The 22,054-nt window shown below is 40.0% G+C and overlaps 1 protein-coding gene across 4 annotated transcripts in view; it reads right to left on the minus strand.

Annotated features, from left to right (window-relative positions):
* The window catches only part of tnk2a (tyrosine kinase, non-receptor, 2a), a 40,162-nt gene extending 19,927 nt beyond the window's left edge, over window positions 1-20,235 (minus strand). The window contains exons 1-12 of one of the 4 annotated variants that reach the window (XM_038267437.1): window positions 20,008-20,234; window positions 17,028-17,125; window positions 12,395-12,539; window positions 8,920-9,082; window positions 7,826-7,896; window positions 3,940-4,134; window positions 3,699-3,848; window positions 1,280-1,375; window positions 993-1,174; window positions 781-907; window positions 545-691; window positions 75-169 (exon numbers count right to left, since the gene is read on the minus strand). In XM_038267437.1, coding sequence (XP_038123365.1) covers window positions 75-169; window positions 545-691; window positions 781-907; window positions 993-1,174; window positions 1,280-1,375; window positions 3,699-3,848; window positions 3,940-4,134; window positions 7,826-7,896; window positions 8,920-9,082; window positions 12,395-12,493 — 1,325 coding nt within the window. In that variant the 5' untranslated portion in view covers window positions 12,494-12,539; window positions 17,028-17,125; window positions 20,008-20,234. Of the gene's footprint in view, window positions 1-74; window positions 170-544; window positions 692-780; window positions 908-992; window positions 1,175-1,279; window positions 1,376-3,698; window positions 3,849-3,939; window positions 4,135-7,825; window positions 7,897-8,919; window positions 9,083-12,394; window positions 12,545-17,027; window positions 17,126-20,007 lie in introns of all 4 variants that reach the window. The other 3 variants (XM_038267438.1, XM_038267439.1, XM_038267440.1) reach the window with 3 other exon arrangements.
* Between the last annotated feature and the right edge of the window lie 1,819 nt (window positions 20,236-22,054).

A 22,054-nucleotide genomic window follows, 5' to 3' on the forward strand; every position in this document is an offset into this window, starting at 1 on the left:
GGGAGGAACCAACTTCTCCAGTGTACAGTATAAGTACTGAAAATGTTATATTCTCTATTGGCTAGGACTCTGACCTTCCCTCGATGATCGTAATGACGTCATTCATCTGAATCTGGAGTTTGTCTTCTTCCTCAAAGTCCTGCAGGGCCCTCATGTCTGTAGGCATAGTCTGTTCAAATACAAACATCTTTGTTGTGAAAATGCTACTGTCTTAAGCGCCAAATGCATGACATTGCAGATAAAAAACAAAAAAACAAAATGGCCACAGTTAGATGGTTGAAGGATGCATACAACTCCTATTTGAACTAATCTTTTATTCCTTTTTTTCTAATCCTGTATTATCTAAATTTTAACAAAAAAGCTTTTATTGCCAATAAAGTTCAGGTCTTACTGTATAGAAAAAGGAAAAAGGTGTTTTCTTCTTAAATATGGCTCAGAATGGGCTGGCTGCAGATGTAGCAAACCACCAACAAAATCCTTGACCTGTGCTTACTATCAAAGGTTTTTTTATACTGACGAGGGAAATGGGGTGAAAGTGAGTAACCTCGAGCAGAAAGTCTCTGAGAGCGATGAAGGTGGGCCTGTCCTCGGGTTTGGGGCTCCAGCACTGCAGCATGACGTTGTAGATGTCTTGAGGACAGTCGTCAGGCTTACACAGCCTCTCGGCCTCAACGTCAACCTTGTGGAGGATCTGCAGATTGGAGTAAGTTTCTCAGATATTCCAAAGAATCCCTTTAGTTCTACTGCGAGATTTTTTCTTTAAGAAGTGAGAAGGTGTACCTGGCTTCCATTTAGCCCGATCCACGGCTCCTGCCCATGACTGAACATCTCCCACAGAGTGACTCCAAACATCCAGGTGTCAGAAGCATGAGAGAAGGTGCGAGACTTTAGAGACTCTGGAGCACACCTAGATTTCTCAAGAGACAGAGATTTAGAGGCGGCAAATCAAACAAGAATGTTAAAAGCCATAAGGATCAGGTTACTGTCCTCACCAGGGAAATGGGATTTTATGGCCTTCCTCCATGACGTATAGATCGGTGTGTGTAGGCAGCGCCCTCATCAGGCCAAAGTCTCCGATCTTTACGATCTCATTGGTGGACAGCAGAACGTTGCGGGCAGCCAGGTCTCTGTGAAGGAATCTCCTCTGCTCCAGGTAAGACATTCCACTCGCCACCTGTATAGATAAAGACAGTAAGAGACATTCAAGCGTTTATATAAAGAGATTCTGTCTGTTTGGTCTCCATAATTGAGCTCAACACAACACAGTCTGTCACTATACCTGCACAGCATAGTTACACAGAATAGATATGAGGATGTGACCCTGTCTTTTTCTGAGGCGGTCCAGCAGGGAGCCCAGCGGCGCCAGCTCAGTCACCTACAGCCAAACCAAAAAGCAAGAGCAAAGTTCAGTAAACTGCACCTTGGAAAAGCATTCCCAGCACTTTAACCTTTCTGTATCATATCAAATGGCAACCAGATGAGAGCAGTAAAACACAGTGGTGACCGAATCATGCTGTGGGGATACATTTATTTTTTAATGTGTTGCGCCAAAGCAAATGAGTCTGACCTTGTGGCTTTATGTTTGGACAACACCTCAAAACACACCTCTTTATGAAAAGGTAGAGGGGGTAAACATGGGTTCTATTAGAGTCCAGACCTACTGGCAATCATCAACTAATCAACTGCATTGGAAATGTAATGAAGCACGGGGCTTTGTTTGCACAAGGCCTCCCTTTAGGTTCGGCCCACCAGGATGTGTCTGAAAATGAAGAAAAGACCAAAACCCCCAGACCAAATATGAGCAGAGTGGTATATGCAGTTAAATGCAATGAGTAAAGCTTCGATCTTTATATTGGAGAAACCAAACAACCTCTCCACAGACGCAAGGCTCAACACAGACGGGTTACCTCCTCCGGACAGGACTCCATCCTTTGTCCATCTATACCTTATGCACAAAGGACATTCTTTTGAGGACCAGAATGTTCACATTTTGGACAAAGAAGACAGGTGGATTGAAAGGGGTGTGGTGGAAGCAATTTATGTTGAGAGAGAAGAACCAACCTTAAACAGGGGGGGTGGACTCAGGTTTCAGCTTTCAAAAACCTACAATACTACAATAGAGTCGATTCCTTCCCGCTATCATCGCAACTCCCACCCCCATACAGAGGACCAAACATCTCGCCTGCTCAGCCAGGCCAACAATTCCCCTTTCAGAGGCCTAAACCAGTAACTGGTATTGCAGGCTAACAAAGAAGCCAACGACTCCCCGGGGGCAGACCCGTTCTTCAGGTTCAACTTGCATGTTTTCTAAGCAAAAATACGTAGTTTAGGTCCACTTTATAAAGCCTCAAACTTAACACTATTCCTGACGGTTTGAATTGAAAAACCTTCCTGGATGGAAAGCAAAACATCTTCAAACTTGGAAACAAAGTTCAGTGGACTGTTTTTTTAAACTTTTTTTGGCATGCAGTGTAAACATCTATTTTATACAAAAGATAATGTGAGATAAATTTACAGCATCTGGATTTAAAGAGCAAAGTTGACTCTATTGATGACACCGTTTAGTCCCAGAGCAGATAGGCAGAGGACTCTATGGATCAGACAGCGGTCCCACCTTCAGATATGAAACAGCAACCTCTATCCAAGCAGCACTTTAGATAGATGTTGATTTTAGCTTACTTATTCAAGGATTCAAAGATTTTTTTATTCTCATACCATATTACATTGGACTCAGGTCCTTGTTCAATAACCTTAATATCTAAGAAAAGAGAATTAGAAAAAGCTGAATTAAGATCAGCTAGAGTTTAGCAGTCTAACAGCTGCAGCTTAGAAACTGTTTCTGGCTATCTCTGGATGCTTCTCAGCTTTTTGCCTGAGGAAAGAGGCTGGAAGAGTCTGTGTGTATGATGGGTGGGATCCTTCATGATGTGGAGCGCATCCCAAGTGCATCCTGGTGTGTAGAGGTCAGAGGTAGAGAGAAAGCTGCTTCCTACATTCCAGCCTTAACCACCCTCTACAGAACCATTGCCATATAAAGCTCAAAGCCTGGATCAGAGTAAGAGCTACAAATACTGTATACGTCGGGCTGATACTTCAGGCCTATATTAGCGTTTCTTTTGTTTTTTTTATCAAAATCTTTCACATTACATGCAAACGTTTGGCAATTCCTGAGTGAGTTCAGCAGCAGTGTCTTGGTCTCATGTGAAACACAAGAGTGGAAAGTGAATGTTCATAAGCCAATCTGACTGAGCTGAGGTACTTTGCAGAGACTAGTGATTGGATGTGTAAAGCTGGCAGAGAAACATGGAAATGCTGGAATCTCAGCAAAGAAGATGACTTCAAAACAGATTTGTGAAAATATGAAAAATAGACCAGATATGTAGATAAGAAATTCTGCCTGTATCCTCCAATAAGGTTACCTTTGGGGAGTGGTGGCCTAGTGGTAAGGGCATAGAGCTTGAAATCCTGAGGTTCTGAGTTCGAGCCCCACTCCCACAGACTGTCACTCTATGTCCCTGAGTAAGTCCAGTCTCATGAAAAATGGGTGCAACAACAGAAGTAATGCATTTATTCCTTGTTGAAAGTGTTTTTTATGCATTAGGAGATTAAAGGAAAGAAAAAAATTAATGTCAACTGTTAATACGGCAAAAACCACAAATTTATTGCAGACTATGACAGAAAGAAATTAGCAAAATTACCATTTTCATGGGCTGCGTTAGAACGACCCCATAGAGACTGATGAGGTTCTGGTGGCTCAGCGAATGCATGGCGTTAACCTCTCTGATGAAATCATCCAAACCGTCTGAGTCCAGCACACCGGCCTTCAGACACTTCACTGCCACAGAAAGCTGAGGAGACAGAAAGCTGCAGTCAAACTGCTGAATCTGCTGCAAAGAGGGACTGTGTGTTCTCAGCTTAGCACAGCAAACTTTATCTCACCACTCTGCCGTTAGGTGCAGTCCACTCTCCTCGCTTCACCACTCCAAACGTACCGTCTCCGAGTCGCTCGAACAGCTGCAGCTCCGACTCCTTGATGAGGCAGGTGAGTGAGTCTCCTGGCTCACTGCTGGCTGCAGGCGGGGCCGACGAGGCCCCCTGTGTGGGGTCTGTGTCTGATCGTTTCACTGGAAACACCTGCAGACCAGTTTTTATTGATGAATGAACCAATAAGCTTATCCTATGCCATCTCTTCCAATGAAAGTAGACTGGGTTTTTTATGTCTGTTAGTTCTGTGTTATTTCTACTATTAAGAATCAGAGAGTGTGGCGCTGTCAGCAAGAAGATAAAAGGATTGTTTGCTAATTTCAATGAACTTCATTAAAATATTTCCTATTTTTCAGAAAGCAATTATTACTCCATAAAGTTTGTTTAATTTGTTAGAATTAACTACAGATTATCAAGCTATTACTGGGGAAGGTTTAAGCAAAGGCAAGCAATGGTTACCAAGGATTAACAAACTGTTACTGACCAATGATTAGCAATGCTAATTCTACTAAAATACTTCCTTGATACTAAACAGAAGCTAGATGTAGCTACTCAAACTGCCCAAGTTTGTTCTCTTGTTTGAAAAGGTTTTCTCCTGTAGTGGTCAGTATCACAGCAGATCTGAGGAAGCCTCTGACTGAAAACATTTGTTGTTTGGTCTGATGAGGACGGCCTTCATTTTCTGTAAAGTTAATTAAAGTTAATAAGAAATCCTTCCTTAGACGATCGCATCAAGAGGATTTAGAGGAGTTTTCAGCAGATTACTGAGCTTCTTTTATGTCACTGGCTATGGTGCGGCTCTGCAAAAAGACAATGTCAAATAATTGATTTACATTTCACGTGGCAGCAAACTCTAAAGGAGCAGACCTTTCTTGAAGAAGTGCAGTCTGGTCCGTCCCTTCTAGCAGACAGCGTCACTGTTACGTCTCCAGTCTGGTCAGTTATCCAAGTGAACAGAGGTATTTATATTTTTCCGATACCTCCACTTTTACTACCATGATCAATGAGGGTTTAATCATCATCAATATAATCATTGATTTAATCATCAACACTGTTCTGGCATCATGAACCAAACTGGTCATCAGCTGAGACGAACAAACATTATCAGTGATGAAGAGCTCACTGCTTCAAATTTATATAGTGATGGAAATGTACTTAATTGTTATGTATTAATTAAGGTAATGATAACATTATCGATCAATCTATAGCTGACTATTAAAAAACAGAAGGCTTTAGTCACTATCAGTTATTAAGTCATTTAATTGATATTTATCTTTTACTTTTTAGGTAAAAGTTATATTACTATTAACATCACTCACTTAAAGGCAACACGATTTTTACTAGCATTAACTGGAGTTACTTCAATTTTAACCACAATTAAGTAGTGGTTAAAAAATAGTGGTTAGTGGATCATAAATATCTTCACGTAATGGTAAAAGACTATTGATTACTATCAAGTAATGGTTACTTTTATCATCAAGCAATGGTGACTTTGAACTATCAGTAGGTAATGGTAAGCAACCACATACCAAACACATAACTAATGTTGAGTAATGATGACCCAATCGTTAAATAACAATCATTTCTTGATGATTTATGCTACGTTCAGACCGGACGCAGCAAAAGCAGCAAAATCGCGTCTGCTGCTTCCTTTTTGCTGCTTGTACCAGTTAGTTCTGACGCGCGGCTGAAGCAGCTTTGCTGCTCTGGCTGCGCGGTGCAAAAGTGTGTCTGACGCGCGTTGGGCGGAGCTTCACTATTCTTTCTCTGCCTTGCAGCTATATTTGCTGTGATCAGTGGGAATAAAGTAGTTTTAATATGTTTTTAAGTGGGAAAATCTACCTGAAAACTTCATCAGTGCAGTCAGTTCATCCAGATTACAATCCTGCCTCCCAATGTTATTTCTGTCGGAGCCGCTCAGACCCCCACATACCAGCGGTGCGCCGACAGAAGGAATCCCTTCATCAGCAGCCTCTGGCCGGGTCGCCTCCTCGCGGTTCACCAAGGCGGCTGGTAGGTGTTTTTCATCTAAATAATCTGATCTGCAGGCACCAGGATAATAAAAGCGAACATATTCTGCCGGCAGATGTATGCATTTTAAGTTAATTATGCGTTAATAAACTGTTTAAGAGGAGTGATGAGAGCAGTCTGTGCCATCAGAGCTGTGTCTCTCTCCCAGCCAGCTCCCAGATCAGCTTCTCTGATTGGGTGACGCGGCGCGTCGAGCAGCAAAAATTCAATTTTTCATCTCGAGCAGCAACGCGTTTGCGGCGCGTCTTGGCGTCAGATGCTTAAACGCGCCCGACGCGCTGCTTCAGCTGCTCAGACGCGCTGCACCTGCTGCTTAAAACGCGCCGCGGGACCTTTTGCTGCGCCTTGACGCGCGTCAACCATTGACTTTGCATGTAAACTCGCTGCTTCTGTCGCGCCAGCTGCCCCCGGTGTGAACGCAGCATTACTCATTAACAGCTTGTATGTCAAGTATTGTGTAGGTGAACAATAACAACATCTAGTTAAGGGTTTACTGGTTACACCAAACAATGGCAGATCAGTTATTTTCCAGGTTTGGATATTTATAAAATAATCCAACTATTATACGTTTATCAGGCAATCTATTAATCAGAACTAACTTTACATAATAGCTATCTATTTTATCATATTAAAATAACCATTGACTGTTACATTTTTAATAACCACTTATCAACTATTATACAATAATGGTTAACTTACCATCAGCTAAAAAACACTGGTCATACTAGGTCAATTTATCAATCATTAAAACATGTAAAAATCTGTTTATCATAAGTAATGATCAATAGACATTTTTATGTACTGGTTAAGAAATAGATAACACATAATGTTCAGGTGACAGTTATTGTTTAGAAAGTAAAAACCCCAGCCTTTGCTTAGTAACACTCTAACTAAATCTATCACACATAGTGTTAGCTAGAGGAGATATCCAGAAAAAAAACTGATTTAATTCTAAGCTATAGAATAACAAGGAGAACATTATTCCAAAAATGACATCGTCAGAAGCAAAACATTTGATTAATCAATAGTAGATTGGATAGTAGTTGATTATGTTAGCATATTTCTTTTCAAGCTTTTGAGTATTTACTAGCTTCTCTCATTTTTCAGTCTGTATTATGTTTAGGGGTGAAGAAAAAAACCGATTTGAGCTCAAATCGCGTTTCTAACATTTAAAGATTCAGAATCGATTCTCATTTTCTTTAAAAACAATTTTTTTTTTTTGTGGGTGCGGATGTGCCTTATCAGGCACCGTAGTGTTTGGTGAAACCAATGAGCAGCGTGAGCTATGCACAGGCATGCAAGCGTTAGCCTAGCAGGCTACAGAGTGGCGTGTAGTGTTGTGTGAGCTACTGTGTTTGTTGCCGCTAAAGTATGGAGGCATGACTCATGCGATTTGCAGAGATTGCAATCGTAAAGTTAAGTATTTCAGGAGTACTTCAAATCCCCGCTCTCATCTCGAAAGACATCACCCAGAGTTGTTGGTAGAATTGAATAAATCCAAGACATGTTATCTTGGATTTACCTTTCGGTGTTTACCTTATTGCAATAGGTAAATAAAACATTTACAATTATAAAGTCTTTATAAATGTACTCTTCTTTCATGCCAGCAGACTGGAATAGATCCTGAGAATCGTTTTGAATCGTAAATGAATCGTTTCTGAATCGAATCATTTGCATTTAAATGAATCGGAAAAAAATCGAAGTGTGACCCCAAGAATCGATTCTAAATCGAATCGTTGTAATCCCAAAGATTCACAGCCCTAGTCATGTTATATATAATAACATCCTTAGGTCAGATGGGGCACTGCACCTTGCTCATCCAGGACTTGCGTTTGTAAAGGGCTCTTCTTCTCTTGACCGCCTCCCAAAGTCGCCTCTGACCTGAACCAATAAAGTCAAAAACATTCACTGTTTAGCTTCAACATTAAAGGAGAAGTTCGGTTTTTTACACTTTAAGCCCATTTTCTGTAGTGTCCAGGATGAAATCGAATGATCGACACCAAAAGTTTGACAATTGCTCCAGTGTCTGCTTTTTGGCTCATTTAGAATCAACCCCTGGCTGCTTTAGAATGGCTTCCATAGAGCATGTCCGATAATGTCCTTAAAACAACCTTAAACGTTCTTTTTTTAAAATATGCTACTCACCGGGTCGTCAGCGCTGTTCAATGACGTTCCAAAAAAAGTTTCGTAAAGAAAAAACGTTCCTGTAGTGTTTTATTTAGCATTTTGTAAATCCCATTGAGTTCTGTAGGAATAGTCAATATTCCGCTGCCACCGGAAACGGAAATGGGGCCTGTTTACACAGTTGTAGTCTTTTCGCTTCACTCTGTGTACTCCGACGTCGAGGTGCTAACGTCTCTGTTAAACACTTAAAAAAACTCTGAAAATGGAATACGAAAGGTGGATTCTTGATTCTCGACGTCGGAGTACACAGAGTGAAGCGAAAAGACTACAACTGTGTAAACAGGCCCCATTTCCGTTTCCGGTGGCAGGGGAATATTGACTATTCCTACAGAACTCAATGGGATTTACAAAATGCTAAATAAAACACTACAGGAACGTTTTTTCTTCACGAAACTTTTTTGGAACGTCATTGAACAGCGCTGACGACCCGGTGAGTAGCATATTTTAAAAAAAGAACGTTTAAGGTTGTTTTAAGGACATTATCGGACATGCTCTATGGAAGCCATTCTAAAGCAGCCAGGGGTGGATTCTAAATGAGCCAAAAAGCAGAGACAGGACCAATTGTCAAACTTTTGGTGTCGATCATTCGATTTCATCCTGGACACTACAGAAAATGGGCTTAAAGTGTAAAAAACCGAACTTCTCCTTTAACTGAATGATTATCCAGGACACCATGCAGATACATAAATGGGCATAAAGAATCTTATCAATTGCTCTCACCAGGGCGGCCCATGCCGATCTTCTCCAGATCTTCATTTTTGACGTAGTCAAAGTGGGAGAGTCGCGTAACGTTGAGTTCATCTCGGATCCTCAGAAAGTACTGCTGCAGCTGCACGTCTGTCAGCAACTCCAACAGCCACTCTGTTCCCTCTTCACTTTGCATCTGCACACAGAGACACAAATTCCACTTGATCAATACAATGCATTTATATGGAAGGAAACAGGCCCTATTTAGCTGCCCACACCATTAGATCTTTTAAGTCAGTTCCTAAAAAGATCTGTTGATAAATTTGATGTTAATGGACTCCAATGTATACAAAACCAGATAACCGGAATATTATTCTCAATGGTTGTGTGGTTTTCTACAACATATTCTTGTTGGTTAAATGAATATAAAGAACACACTGGCTTGAACTTAAATTTGAACTTAAATAAAGGAGTATCTAAAAACATGTTTTCAAAATCTTGATTTATTCTAGTAATTGAATTAAAAGTAATTAATCCCGCAAAAAGTGGTACATTTCAAATGCTTATTATTTATGTTTTCTCATTAGTGATGATATTCGTTGTGGGACAATAATTAGTATAGGACTACACCTATCAGGACTTCATGTGAAGGAAGCCACTATTAGAAAAAGGACATCATTATAGGGATGCAGCAAATGTATGAGATTTAAGATTTTATTCTTAATGTAAAAAAACCCCTTGACAAACATTCCCCGGCATAAAACTTGTTGGTTGAATCATGCTCTGCTATATGGAAAGGTAAAAAACAAATGCAGAGGATGCTTTTGACTGTGAAATATGGCTGCCTTTCCTGACCCACGAACATAGTAGTGGTGGAGCGATGATCAGGGCCTTTTTCTGTTTTTTTAAACCTCTTTTCTGTAATTGATGAGAAAATGCATGAAGCCCCTAACACAGTTGGAGAACATCCAGTCATCACTTTGTGAGCTTACCGTATTTTCACGACCATAAGGCGCACCGGACTAAAAGGCGCACTCTCAGTTATGTGTCCCATTTCTGTATTTAACACACACATAAGGCGCACCGGACTATAGGGCGCGTTTTTTATATACAGGTGCATGTCCTCTACTACCTTTAAATACCTCTACTGCGTATTTAAAAATACAGCGGGGGCAAAACTGAGTATGACTGTGCTTTATTCATGTATTTATTACAAAGTATTAATCAAACCTGGCAGCTGGCCGTGAGACAGACACATCACAGATGACACAGCGCTGTGATCACTCCTAAATTAACTTAAAATCCTGAAACCTGCCGACGGAATATGTTCGCTTTTATTACCGGTATCCTGGTGCCTGCAGCTAAAATTATTTAGATGAAAAACACCTGCCAGCAGCCGCGGTGAACGAAAGGATTTCTCCTGTCGGCGCACCGCTGGTATGTGGGGGTCTGAGCGCCTCCGACAGAAATAGATAATCTGGATGAACTGACTGCAATTATTAAGTTTTCAGGTGGACTTTCTCACTTAAAAACATATTAAAACTACTTTATTCCCACTGATCACAGCAAATATAGCTGCAAGATTTAGATTATTTAGATGAAAAAACACCTGCCAGCCGCCGCGCTGAAGAGGAGGAGGAGACGCGCCCGCGGCTGTTGAATTAAGTTTTCAGGTAGAAAAATAGAGCGGAAGCAAACCTGAGTATGATTGTGCTTTATTCATGTATTTATTACAAAGTATTAATCAAACCCATCAAAGTCATCATCCTCTGTTATCCTCAGCATTCCTCTGAATAAAACAGCTGCGCTAAATCAGACATGCCAGTTTCCCCATCTGCGCTGTCAGAGTCACTTTCCGTGCAGCGCAGCTCCTCAGAAATAATGCCGGCTTTTGCGAAAGCTTGAAGAACAGAGCCAGCAGACACAGTCCATCTACAATCCATCCGCAAACGGTGGCGTAACTTGCACGGCGCTGCCTTCCACTTATCCTGAAACTGTGGTCTCCGTCTGTCATCCATGGCTCCCACGCCGCTCGCAGCCTTACTGTGAACGGCCGCTCCACACCGATGTCAAGCGGTGGAAGTTCCTTTGTCAGACCTCCCGGGATAACGGCGAGCACAGCGTTCATTTGATTCATCTTTTTTTCACATCGGCTGTGAAATGGGCATGCAGCGATGGTGATGCGTGGAAAAAAGCACCTGGTCTCCTCACATACACCTGCCTTTCATCATCTCCTCATTCATCCAGCCTTTTCATTTGCGTTAATATCATCAGAGCGCTGTGTCTCGCTGTCAGCTCCCAGATCAGCTTCTCTGATTGGTTGATGCGGCGCGTCCAGCAGCAAAACTTCAATTTTTCCATCTGAGCAGCAGCAGCGCGTTGGCGGTGCGTCAGATGCTTAAATGCTCCCGACGTGCTGCACCAAAATGCGCTGCAGGACCTTTTGCTGCACCTATATGCGCGTCAACCATTGACTTTGCATGTAAACTCGCTGCTTCTGTTGCACCTGCTGGGTCCGGTTCACACCGATGTCGAGCGGTTGAACAGCGAGCACAGCGTTAATTTGTTTCCCCATGTTTTTCACATCAGCTGTGAGATGGGCACGCATGGAGTTACATATTAACAGCGATGGTGAGGGGTGGAAAAAAAACACCTGGTCTCCTTACATTCAGCCACTCTTTCATCATCTCCTCAATGAGGTGGTCTCAAAAGTCGCAGTTACAACACACATAGGGCGCACCGCACCATAGGGCGCACCGCACTATAGGCGCACCGCACATTTTGAGGAAAAAAAAAGACGTTTAAGTGCGCCTTATAGTCGTGAAAATACGGTAAGTTCAAGGACGCTGGAGTTATGCAGCAGGATGATGATCACTGGTAAATCAACGTCCGAATCACAAAAAAATATAAAAAACCATTCAGTTTTGACTTAAATGTTATGAAGATGTAGTAGAATGACCTTAAACTGGTCATTTCTGCTCTTAAGCTGTCCAATAAAACCAAATAAAATCAGCTCTTAGATAAAAAGAAACATATAATTTCCTCACAGAGACGAAAAACAAATTGGCAGTTATAAAACAAACTCTTCACTCTTTGTTTAATATCAAATTTTTTTGTTTTGGAGAACTTTTGGAAATACCTTATTTAAAACAACTGCATAGTCTGCCTGATGCTAACATTTGCTGGATGGTTTGAAACATGCATATGTGACAATAACACTACAACATAAAAAAAAACTGTGATGGTAAAAAGCTGAATCATTGTATATTCATTTTTAACATATAACATTTATGTTTACCAAATGCAAAGCATGCCAATAAAACTCTCAGGGTTGTGGAAATAAACTAAAAATATGGACAATTTCCAGGATAATAAAAGCATTTTACCACAAATTATAATTAAATCTCCTTTAGTGTAAGATCCCTAGTCACACAGGCTAAATGAACACACACATGTATGATGTAATGAGAGAAATGCTGCAGATCCACCCACAGCTTGAGACTTTTACCATTTGTCCCCCGACTCTTCTGTTTCCCTCCTCTTCATCCTCCCCCTCCCCCTCTGCTCTGGCGTAGGGGAGTCGCCGGTACATATAGCTCTCCCCCATACTGTAGCAGCTCCTCTGGTCCTTCTCTTCTGGAGCTCTCCTGTTCCTGTGCTATTCAAAGGAAGCGTTAGCTCGGCTTTTAGTCTAACACAGTAACACCATCTCAGCTCCTGGATCTCCTGCATTCAGTTGATGCATCACTGCTCACATATACAACAAAACAAACGCTCGGACTGGGCGTCTGATGCTGCTTCTCTTGTCGTATCACCTAAAGCTATCTATGAACGTGCGTCCTCCCTCCCCTGCTGACTCACGGCACCCTGCAGCGTCAGACACCTCCATGCTTCCCCTCTCTCTCCGGCGTTTCCTCCTCTCCTCTCCATCTGCTCCTGGCTCAGCAGCCAAGCCCACTGTCTGACGTTAAATAATTCAGCAGCTCTCATCAGAGCTTGGGAGGGAGATTTTAGAGGTAGGAGGAGAGAGGATGGAGATAGAAATGCATGGGTAGATGTAAGTGTGTCCAAAGCAAATGAAATGGATACAGAAAGAGGGGGATGGATGGATGGATGGATGGATGGATGGATGGATGGATGGATGGATGGATGGATGGATAAAAGGGTCAAATTTTGATTCAGTGAATCTGAATCACCTGGTGTGAGCCAAGTTTAAACAATTTCTGGTGATCTTGTTCTCCAGGGGCTTCATAAATCATTCTGAGGGCCACACAAGCCACCAAAGCCCCACTTTGAACACCCCTGATGTAAGAAATGAGACAGTGACTGTGATAAACTGTGCCCGGAGAGATTCTGCTGAAGATTCCAGCAAATAACACAACTGAATGTGAAAGTGGGCTGTGCCCGGTGGCAGCATGTGACACAGCAGACAGGGTTATATGGTGTATGAAGGTGCAGCAGAGGTATCAGGACATGGAGATTATGGGAAGGGTTTCATGAGTGTTTGCTCATCTGCAGCAAAACTTGAGTCGTACATGCTTTCTATTGAGAGCAGAGCTCTACATGTAACTGCGGCTAAATTTAACTACAGTAGTTGACTGGCCTAGATTCAGTGCGAAGATGCTTCCTTCTGATACTTGATATTCATTCTGGGTGGTCACCTCTAGAAATGTGGAAAGGAGGATGTATTTGTTAACACAAAGACCTGCTCTACTTTCAACACCAAATATTATCCCTATATTCTTAACTGTTTTTTTCATTTTTATTTCAATAGTTATGGGTTGCAGAAAATAAAAACTCAAAGTCAGTGTCTTTGAACATTAGAATATGGAAAAAGATCAATGAATGAAGGATTTTTTTTAAACAGAAATCTCAGGCTTCTGACTGCGGTTAGTCTCATCCATGCAGCCTTCGGGACATTGCATTTAAAATTCAAAACAGAATATTTTGGAATTTTTTTAATAGAAAATTTAGATCTTTTTATTAAATAGGCCGATTATAGGATATTTTAACACGAGAAAAATATTTTATTGAAATATCCCCTGGTTTCTCACTTCCTGTGTCACAATATGCTACAGAGGGTGCTTTTGCTAAATAATTTAGCATTTATTTCCAACCAAAAGATTTTTGAGGCCCTAAAAAAAGGGCTTTAAAAATTTATGATTTTTTTTCTTTACATTGTTTGAATGAATAAATATTTTCCAGTATTCTGTTTTTTTGTTTTTTTATTTTTCACCCAGAATATTCTTTCCATTTCTTATAATACAAAATTAGATAAAAACCTGCGAAAAAACTGATGCACCCATTGATAAATTACAGCACATAATGCAGATTTTTCATCATTCTATATAAACAAAAAAAAAACATACGTTATAATGAATTTTACAACTCAAAGAATCTTTCAAAGAAAGGTTATTTTTCTTATTTCACCTCCTCTAATTACAGTGGCTGAGAGGTGCGGAGGCGCAGAAGATAGCCAAACATGCCAAAAATGGCAAAACGTGCTGCAAACACACGAATGATGCAAACTCATTCAAGCACAACAAATACTACAGAAAAAAATGCTGCATTTATTCGAAATAGAAGCATACGGAAAGCTGCTGCAAATACCCAAAACAAAAAAAGGAAACTCACTTCCCTAAATTAAAGTCCACCAGACCGATAAGGGATACAGAAAAGGTCAGACAGCACCAGACCCTAGTCAAGACAAAAAGGAAGCCCTGAAGAAAGTTGGAGGAAAGATAAAAATGTATGTATTCCTTTATGTCATTCTTGTGACTAAGTCTATAAGCTCTCTTTATCCTTTCTGACATGAAAACTGGCTTTGAGTTCCTTTGGTGAATATTTTCTTTCCTGGACAGACTCAACTATGGAGCTACCGTAATTTTCGAACTATAAGCCGCTACTTTTTTCACAAGCTTTGAACCCTGCGTCTTATCATCCAGTGCGGCTTTTCTATAATTTTTCATGAGTTTTGTGTTATCGTAAGAGAATTTGTTTTGCTTTGTTCCGCTGTTGTATGGCACTACTTTGCCTAGCAGAAGGGCATGTGATAAGACCCGCAATGGAAAAGGGTGGTATGTTGGTCACATGTCCCTCCGTCAGGCAAAATAGTGCCGTACGATTTTAGCACGAAAAAGAAGCAACTGCAGCCCCTCCTCATCGGTGGGGCGTGGATGATGAGCAGCAATAAATAATTCACCAAACCTGGTCGCATGCGAAAAACAAATTTTGCCCAAGTCTGCCAGTAGATTCTGACAGTGTGATCAAGTGTTAAAACATCCACGATCAGCAATGGATTTTGAAAAGCTGGACTGCTGCATGATGAACAGGAGGACACCGCCACTGCCCTTTAGAGTGCATTTGATTCTGACACTAACAACTAGGAGTTTTTTGGTTTTGAAAGTGACAGCGAAGGAGAGTGGATGACAAAGCCACCCTGAGCCTGTTTGTCTCCAACACTGATTTTGGTGGTTTTAGTGGGCAGGAAGAAAACAATGGCGAATTCGATGAATGACAGGCTTTTCTTCTTGTTAAAGCCTAAGCTGCACCTTAGCCCAAAATGTAGGCCCAATCTATTTTTTCAGGCATTTCTGTATGTTATTTTTATATAGTAGAGTTGTTAATTGTTCAAACAGCATAGTACATGTTTTGTACTTGTAATTACAGGTAGTTGTTCATATATGTAATAAGTTATGAAATATGTAGCAGTATTTAATAAAAGGGATGTGTTCCCAAACAGCCATCTCTTTCCTCAAAATCCACTTTGTGCATATTCTCTTACATATAGTTATTAAACATTCAAACACCTGCAGCTTTTAGTCAGGTGCGGCTAATGTATAATTCAAACAGGATTTTCCCCTCATTTTAACTTGTGCATCTAATATTCAGGTGCCCTTGTAGTCCAGAAAATACAATAGTTTACCGTTACTGTCTCAAATAAATAGCATGTGTTCATAGATCAGTACTTCTATGTTCCTTTTGTGTCTCTGCCTCTGTCTTCTTTAGCCCAACTCTGCCTCAGCAGATGGCCTCTCACACTGAGCCTGGCTCTGCTAGAGGTTTTTTTCCCCTGTTAAAATACGTTTTTCCTCTCCACTGTCGCTACATGCATGCTTGGTGTGAAGCATTGCTATAAAATTAACCACACAATGTAAGTAATGTGTAGTGAAAAACTTGACCATAATATTTTAGGAGTCGTCCTGTAACGATGGCCTTATGTTGATGGTCAGAGCGCCCTCTGGTGCAGATGTATGGTAGCATCATATTCCCCCATTAAGGGCGGATTATATTTCTTCAACCGCACACATCAAATGTCGCTTGGGTCTGGTCGTGAACCAGTTTTGCTGGTATGCTTCTGCACCGTTGGTCTGTAATTTATAGCGACGCACAGCAGTTTCCTGCCAAAGCGCTAGGGGGAGCCTATTCGAGAAGTTCGGCAGATGGTCATAAGAACTTGATTTTGGCAGAGACCTTGGCGTCTTTATATAATTTGTTTTTTAAAAATGGCACACACAGAGAGCTGGAAAGGCGTACCAAGGACCAATCACAGCTGCTTTTTGTCTGCGCACTTCCGCTTGATGTCTGCGCTGGTTTGCATCTGTCCAACACGTAGTCAGGATTTTTCTGAGGTGCGTGACGACGGTTGCAGAACCTCTGCTCGGAGGCATGGTCGCGCACAGAGACAGATTTTGATGGTTGCAGACGCTATGCGTCAGAAGCATAAATTGGCCTTTAGTCTGTAAATGATTGACTACAGTAAACACTTTGGATTCCTTGGTCTTGATAAAAAGTTACATAACTACAGGCCATTTAGCAATTTAGTCTATCGAACAGCAACATTTTCATCACAAAAATCCTGCAACTTCATCTGACTTGTCCTTTTTTAACTTTCTGCTGTTTTTGGTATTCGCATTTTTCTTTTTCCTGCTTCTGTTTAATTTACACTATCGATCAGCCTTTCTCCTTTGCTTGTTTTTTTAGTTGTTGTTCTTTCCCCTCTGTCTATTATCTTTCCTAAGCAGTGTTTTTTTTTTCTGCTGCAATTTCTTGTTTTTTGGTTTGTGTGTTTTTAGGTTTGCAATAACTCTGTTTTCTGCATGTTTGCACCTGCAGATCTGGTGTAAATGTGCTGATCCTACCCTGCAGGAACCTTCTGATGGATCAGCTGCAGTCAATAGTGACTAAGTTGATAATCAGATGTCACCTGAAGAAAGACATGGGGAAAGTGGCACCACACCTGCAGGAGAGAACAGATTTCAGCTTAAACCTTCATTCTGATGGCATAATGCAATGAGACTGTGTGTTTCTTTGTTACACAAAACTAGCGATGCACAAATCCTTTGAAGTAAAATCCCGAATAAAAGACTACGTTCTGTTAGATAATGTCACCCACCCCAGGTGTTTGTGAAGTGGTGAGCACGCATGAGCACTATCACAGATTATTCTTCCCAGCAGCTGAAAGAGTTCAAAACTATCACTGCTCCCAACAAGCTAAATAAGTTGTTTAAATTCAAGCTATTTTTGCATTTTTTTGTCATTTTAAATAACATGTTGCTTTCATTTTGCACTTCTCTACCATCACTGATATGTCTGGATCCATTTACTGTAAGTCCACAACTATATATTTTGGTTATCTTCTTTTAGTGATGCACACTATCTATATTCAAAATGTATTTTCGCTCTTACTGTACAGTATTTATATTTTTGGTTTTAACTTTCTTTATTTTTTTATTTACATTTTAATGTCTATACTTGTGTGAAAGTTTTACTATAATGCCTGTCTGTTTGTCCGTTTCCATAAAATCCACATTATGAGACGGTAAAGAGATCTTCGTTTCTATTTGGTTCTGTTCTATTTAATACAGTTAACAGTTCTGATAGCAACTAAGAATAAACTGTTGCAAAGCCTGGAAATGTCCTAGTCTGAATCACCTCCCAGAGAAAAGGAATGAGATGTGTTTGTATTCCAGATGCAGAAAAAAATCCTTCAGAATGACCGTAGCTCTGAAAAAGGATGCACTCGGCTCAAGTCCTCCAGAGTTGGTAGCTCTATACCACTGATGTTCCAGGCTGACCTAATGACCCTCTGCAGACCTTTTTATCCCATGATCTGCTAATGCAGTAAGTAAGGAAACTGGCACGCTGCAGCAGTTGTCCTACTTCAGCTGAGTCTGGCAGAACCAAATAATGTACAATTATAAGTGTTTACTATATGAAAAAAACAAAACAGAATTTTGATTGTTGCAAATATACCATTGGCGATACCACTAATTGCTCCTGTTTCTCTAAGTTTTGGAAATTTCTTCTATCTCCATTAAAATCATGCTGATTTTGTTTTACATGATAGAGGGACAGACCCAGCCTTCTCTGTCACAATTCCAGCTGTTTAAATCGTACAGGAGAAGTAGGTTATCTGGTATTTTCCAATGTCAAAAGTGGCTGTATTTCACAACGTATCTGTAAATGTTTAGCAGCCATGTGTTACTGAGGAAAGGGTAATGTAATACTATCTGTATGTCATTGTGAAGAACCAACAAATCCATCAATATAGTATGGTAGCAAAAATTCTAACCAAAAGGAAAATATAATTTTGTGAACTGCATTTCTCTCTCTCTCTCTCTTTATCCAGATTGGTAAATTTCTTAAAAACCTGAACAAACCAAATATCAGTCATCTAAATTCGTCATCAGTAGTACAGGTTACAAATGGTATGAGTATTAAAAGACCCAGGAGGAGATCTTTCATAGAGTGATAAGTCATTTCACACAGTAGATAGATTGAATTCTCTGAAAGATGGGTGATTTGACAGAAAAAAAGGATAATGGACAAGTGGATAAACAAACTGATGAGTAGAATAAACAACCTCACTGATGAGGGCACGGTATGGACGGACCACAGTGACGCGTCTTGATTCTTTTGGGTGAAGTGTTCTTAAGCTGAGACACTTACAGAGGTGTCAAGTAACGAAGTACAAATACTTTGTTACAGTACTTAAGCACACTTTTTCGTATCTTATTTTTCTTCCTACTTCTGGCTTCTACTCATTACATTTTCACACAAGTATCTGTACTTTCTATTCCTTACATTTTCAAAACAAACTTCGGTTTAATGTTTATAAATATTTATTTTAAGTCATTGGGTTTGCGTTATATGACTCATCCGATTACACTAGTTTCACTAGATGTGGATGGCGCCAATGATCTGCATGATCATTGGCTAATCATTGGTTAGCTAAAGGAAATCATCAGAAGCAAGCAGGTTTCAGAAAAAGATGTTGAAATGTCTGAACGGTCGGACACAGGTGAGAGCGTATCGGGAGACGGAGACCAACCAGACCTCCCTCATCCTTTGGCCCTATCTCAAAGAATTTTTCAAAATAGTCGAAAAAATTGAGCTTTCATTCAATTCATATAGTGGCATCTGGCTGTTTTTTTTTTTAAGGGTTACATTATACTTTTATACTTTAAGTAGTTATTGGAGCACATACGTTTTCACTTTTACTTGAGTAAAGAGGTCAAGTTGATACTTCAACTATACTTCTACTTAAGTAACAAATGTATGTACTTTGACACCACTGGACTCTCTCTTGTGTAACATCTGTACACCTTATTCACTCTGCCCTCTTCGCTTGGAGGTCAATCAGCATCCAAATCAGGCTAAACTGTGGTAGTTTCCTCATTTTTGTACTTAAAGTCTCATTAGAAGATGGACCTCAGTGTGATTGGCACTAAATATAACCACTGATTACATGAAATATTTGTTTACATTCTTTGATGCTAATGGGCAGAATGGATCTTTTAATATTGGTTTGCAATTTTAAATGACTAACTGAGATTCATTGTTGTCTCTCAACGTTATTACAAAGAGAGTACCAGTGTAACATGTATCAGTCACCAACTTGTAAACAAAGAAGACTCTTACTGATCCTCGGTCAGTCTTAAGCTCATTAACACTCTTCCTCCATTCATTAGACTCCAGCTTTGGTTCCGTTAGCTTTAATTTAGTTGGAGTGAACCGTTCTGTTAATTAGCTTTAATTATCTTCATTCAGATAGGAAAACAATAAATATCTTGCTATATCACAGCAACATGTAGCATAAACAAACCCCAGCACACCGACCTAAGAGGATGGACTCGTGATGTTGAAGGGAGGCTACCGTCTCCAACGGTCAGTTCCCCCCATCATCATCCTCCCTCTCTGCTCCCAGCCGCTTCAGGCCGGAGCAGGTCGGAGCGGGTTCAGCTTCTTTCGGTGAAATTCTTTATCAACCTTCTGTTTCCAGCCTCCCGGTATTCCTTAACGGTCCGCCGTGATTTTGACGTCACAGTGCGTGGGGGGAAAAAAACGTCAACACGCTCCTCCGCTGTTAGGGTTCGGGCGGATATCTATGGTTCGGGCAGTCACAGCCCTGGCAGAGGCAATGGGTCATACATGACGCCATATTGCGAGTGGCAAATGTAGTTTTTAACCAAACTAAAAACATTTATGATCACTGAAATTTACGGAAGAGGATTAGGGCCTGATTTTAAAATTTTATGTCAGTTTAATATGGGAACGGAGTCAGAATTCTGACTTTAATCTCAGATTTTTTTTCCTCACAAATCTGACTTTATCTGAGAATCCTGACTTTAATCTCAGAATCCTGACCTTAATCCCGGAATTCTGACTTTAATCCCGGAATTCTTTTTTTCTCAGAATTCTGACTTTAATCTCAGAATTTTTTTCCTCACAAATTTGACTATAATCTCAGAATCCTGACTTTAATATAAGAATTCTGACTTTAATCTTAGAATTCTGATTTTTTTTCCCCCTCACAAATCTTACTTTAATCTAAGAATCCTGAGTAATAAAATTAAATAAAATCTAAAAATGAGTTAACTTATACATTTTTTCACTGACATTGCATTTTTTTAAGCATCATCAAAATCAAATCCCCAAGGAGGCCTTTATAATAAAAATGCATAATTGGTTATTATTACAGAGACCGTTTTACAGCAGAAGACCAAGTCAAAGCTGCCAGCTAGACAAAAGCTCCAACATAACCCATATATACTGTAATGAAGAAAAGTTTTCTTTGTTGGTTCAAAAAACACAAAGACAAACGGATGCAGAGGATGCTTAGCCAAAGAGTTTAATAAATTCTTATTTTGAATTTAGAAACCACATTAGATTTCAAATTTGATTTTATATAAAATCAATCATAAGAGCTTTAGAGGCTATTCAAAGAAATCCAATTCACTTTATAGATGAGAAGGAAAACTGACTGTAAAATGAATTAGAATGAACCAATGAACATTTGCTTTGTTTTTACCAGCCAGAATGTACATTTATGGAAATAAACTTAAAGGAAAACATGAAACACACTTAGGCAACAGTATCTGGAAAGGCAAATGCATGCAGAGGTTTGACTAATGGATTACAGTTCAGATGTAGCTTGCTATTCATTTTTTAGGAAGCAATACATTTGTTTATAATGAGGCTGATAATGTGGGTTTTAGTGCTAAAGATGAGAACATACAGAGTATCTAACACACAGCTCAGCAATCACTATTTAATGAGAACAGAGTTTGAACCGTTTAACTCAATCTCATAGAAGGGAGAGGCGGGCAACTGCTTTAAAAACCCTTTAAATCATTGATCCTTATGTGGTTTAATCTGCATGTGAATTTATGGAGGGAAAAAGAACCCAATGTTTTTTATTCTTAAGTTACTTTTAGTCATGTCAGTTGCAAAATGTCTGTCTGAATATAGAAATGGCAATATTGAATTCTTTCCCTTCATAAAATAAAGGAAACTGCTACTTGCAAGCTTTAGGATCTAGAACACTGAAAATCTGCAACCAATGTCTTTAATGGGAGATAAAATTCTTTCTAACAGGCCGAATTCATGTGTGCAACTTCATATCCTAACATTGATGCTTTTTAAAAACTCCAATAAGCCCTGATACCTTTACATTTCCAAAAGATAGAAACTGCCACGTGATCCACTGCCCACCTCTCCCAGAAAAATGCTCACCCAGTGTAAAACAAATTTAAAGATCTACACATGGTTAATACAGAAAAATAAACAACAGCTGCACATAACCTATGGAGGTCCAGGAGTGTTTTCCAACACACAGAAAATCCAAAAAATAAACCCAACAAATGAATATTTCAAGTATAAAACT

This window comes from Cyprinodon tularosa, unplaced genomic scaffold, assembly GCF_016077235.1.
Source record: "Cyprinodon tularosa strain WSP-4 unplaced genomic scaffold, ASM1607723v1 ctg673, whole genome shotgun sequence".
NCBI classification, from domain to species: domain Eukaryota; kingdom Metazoa; phylum Chordata; class Actinopteri; order Cyprinodontiformes; family Cyprinodontidae; genus Cyprinodon; species Cyprinodon tularosa.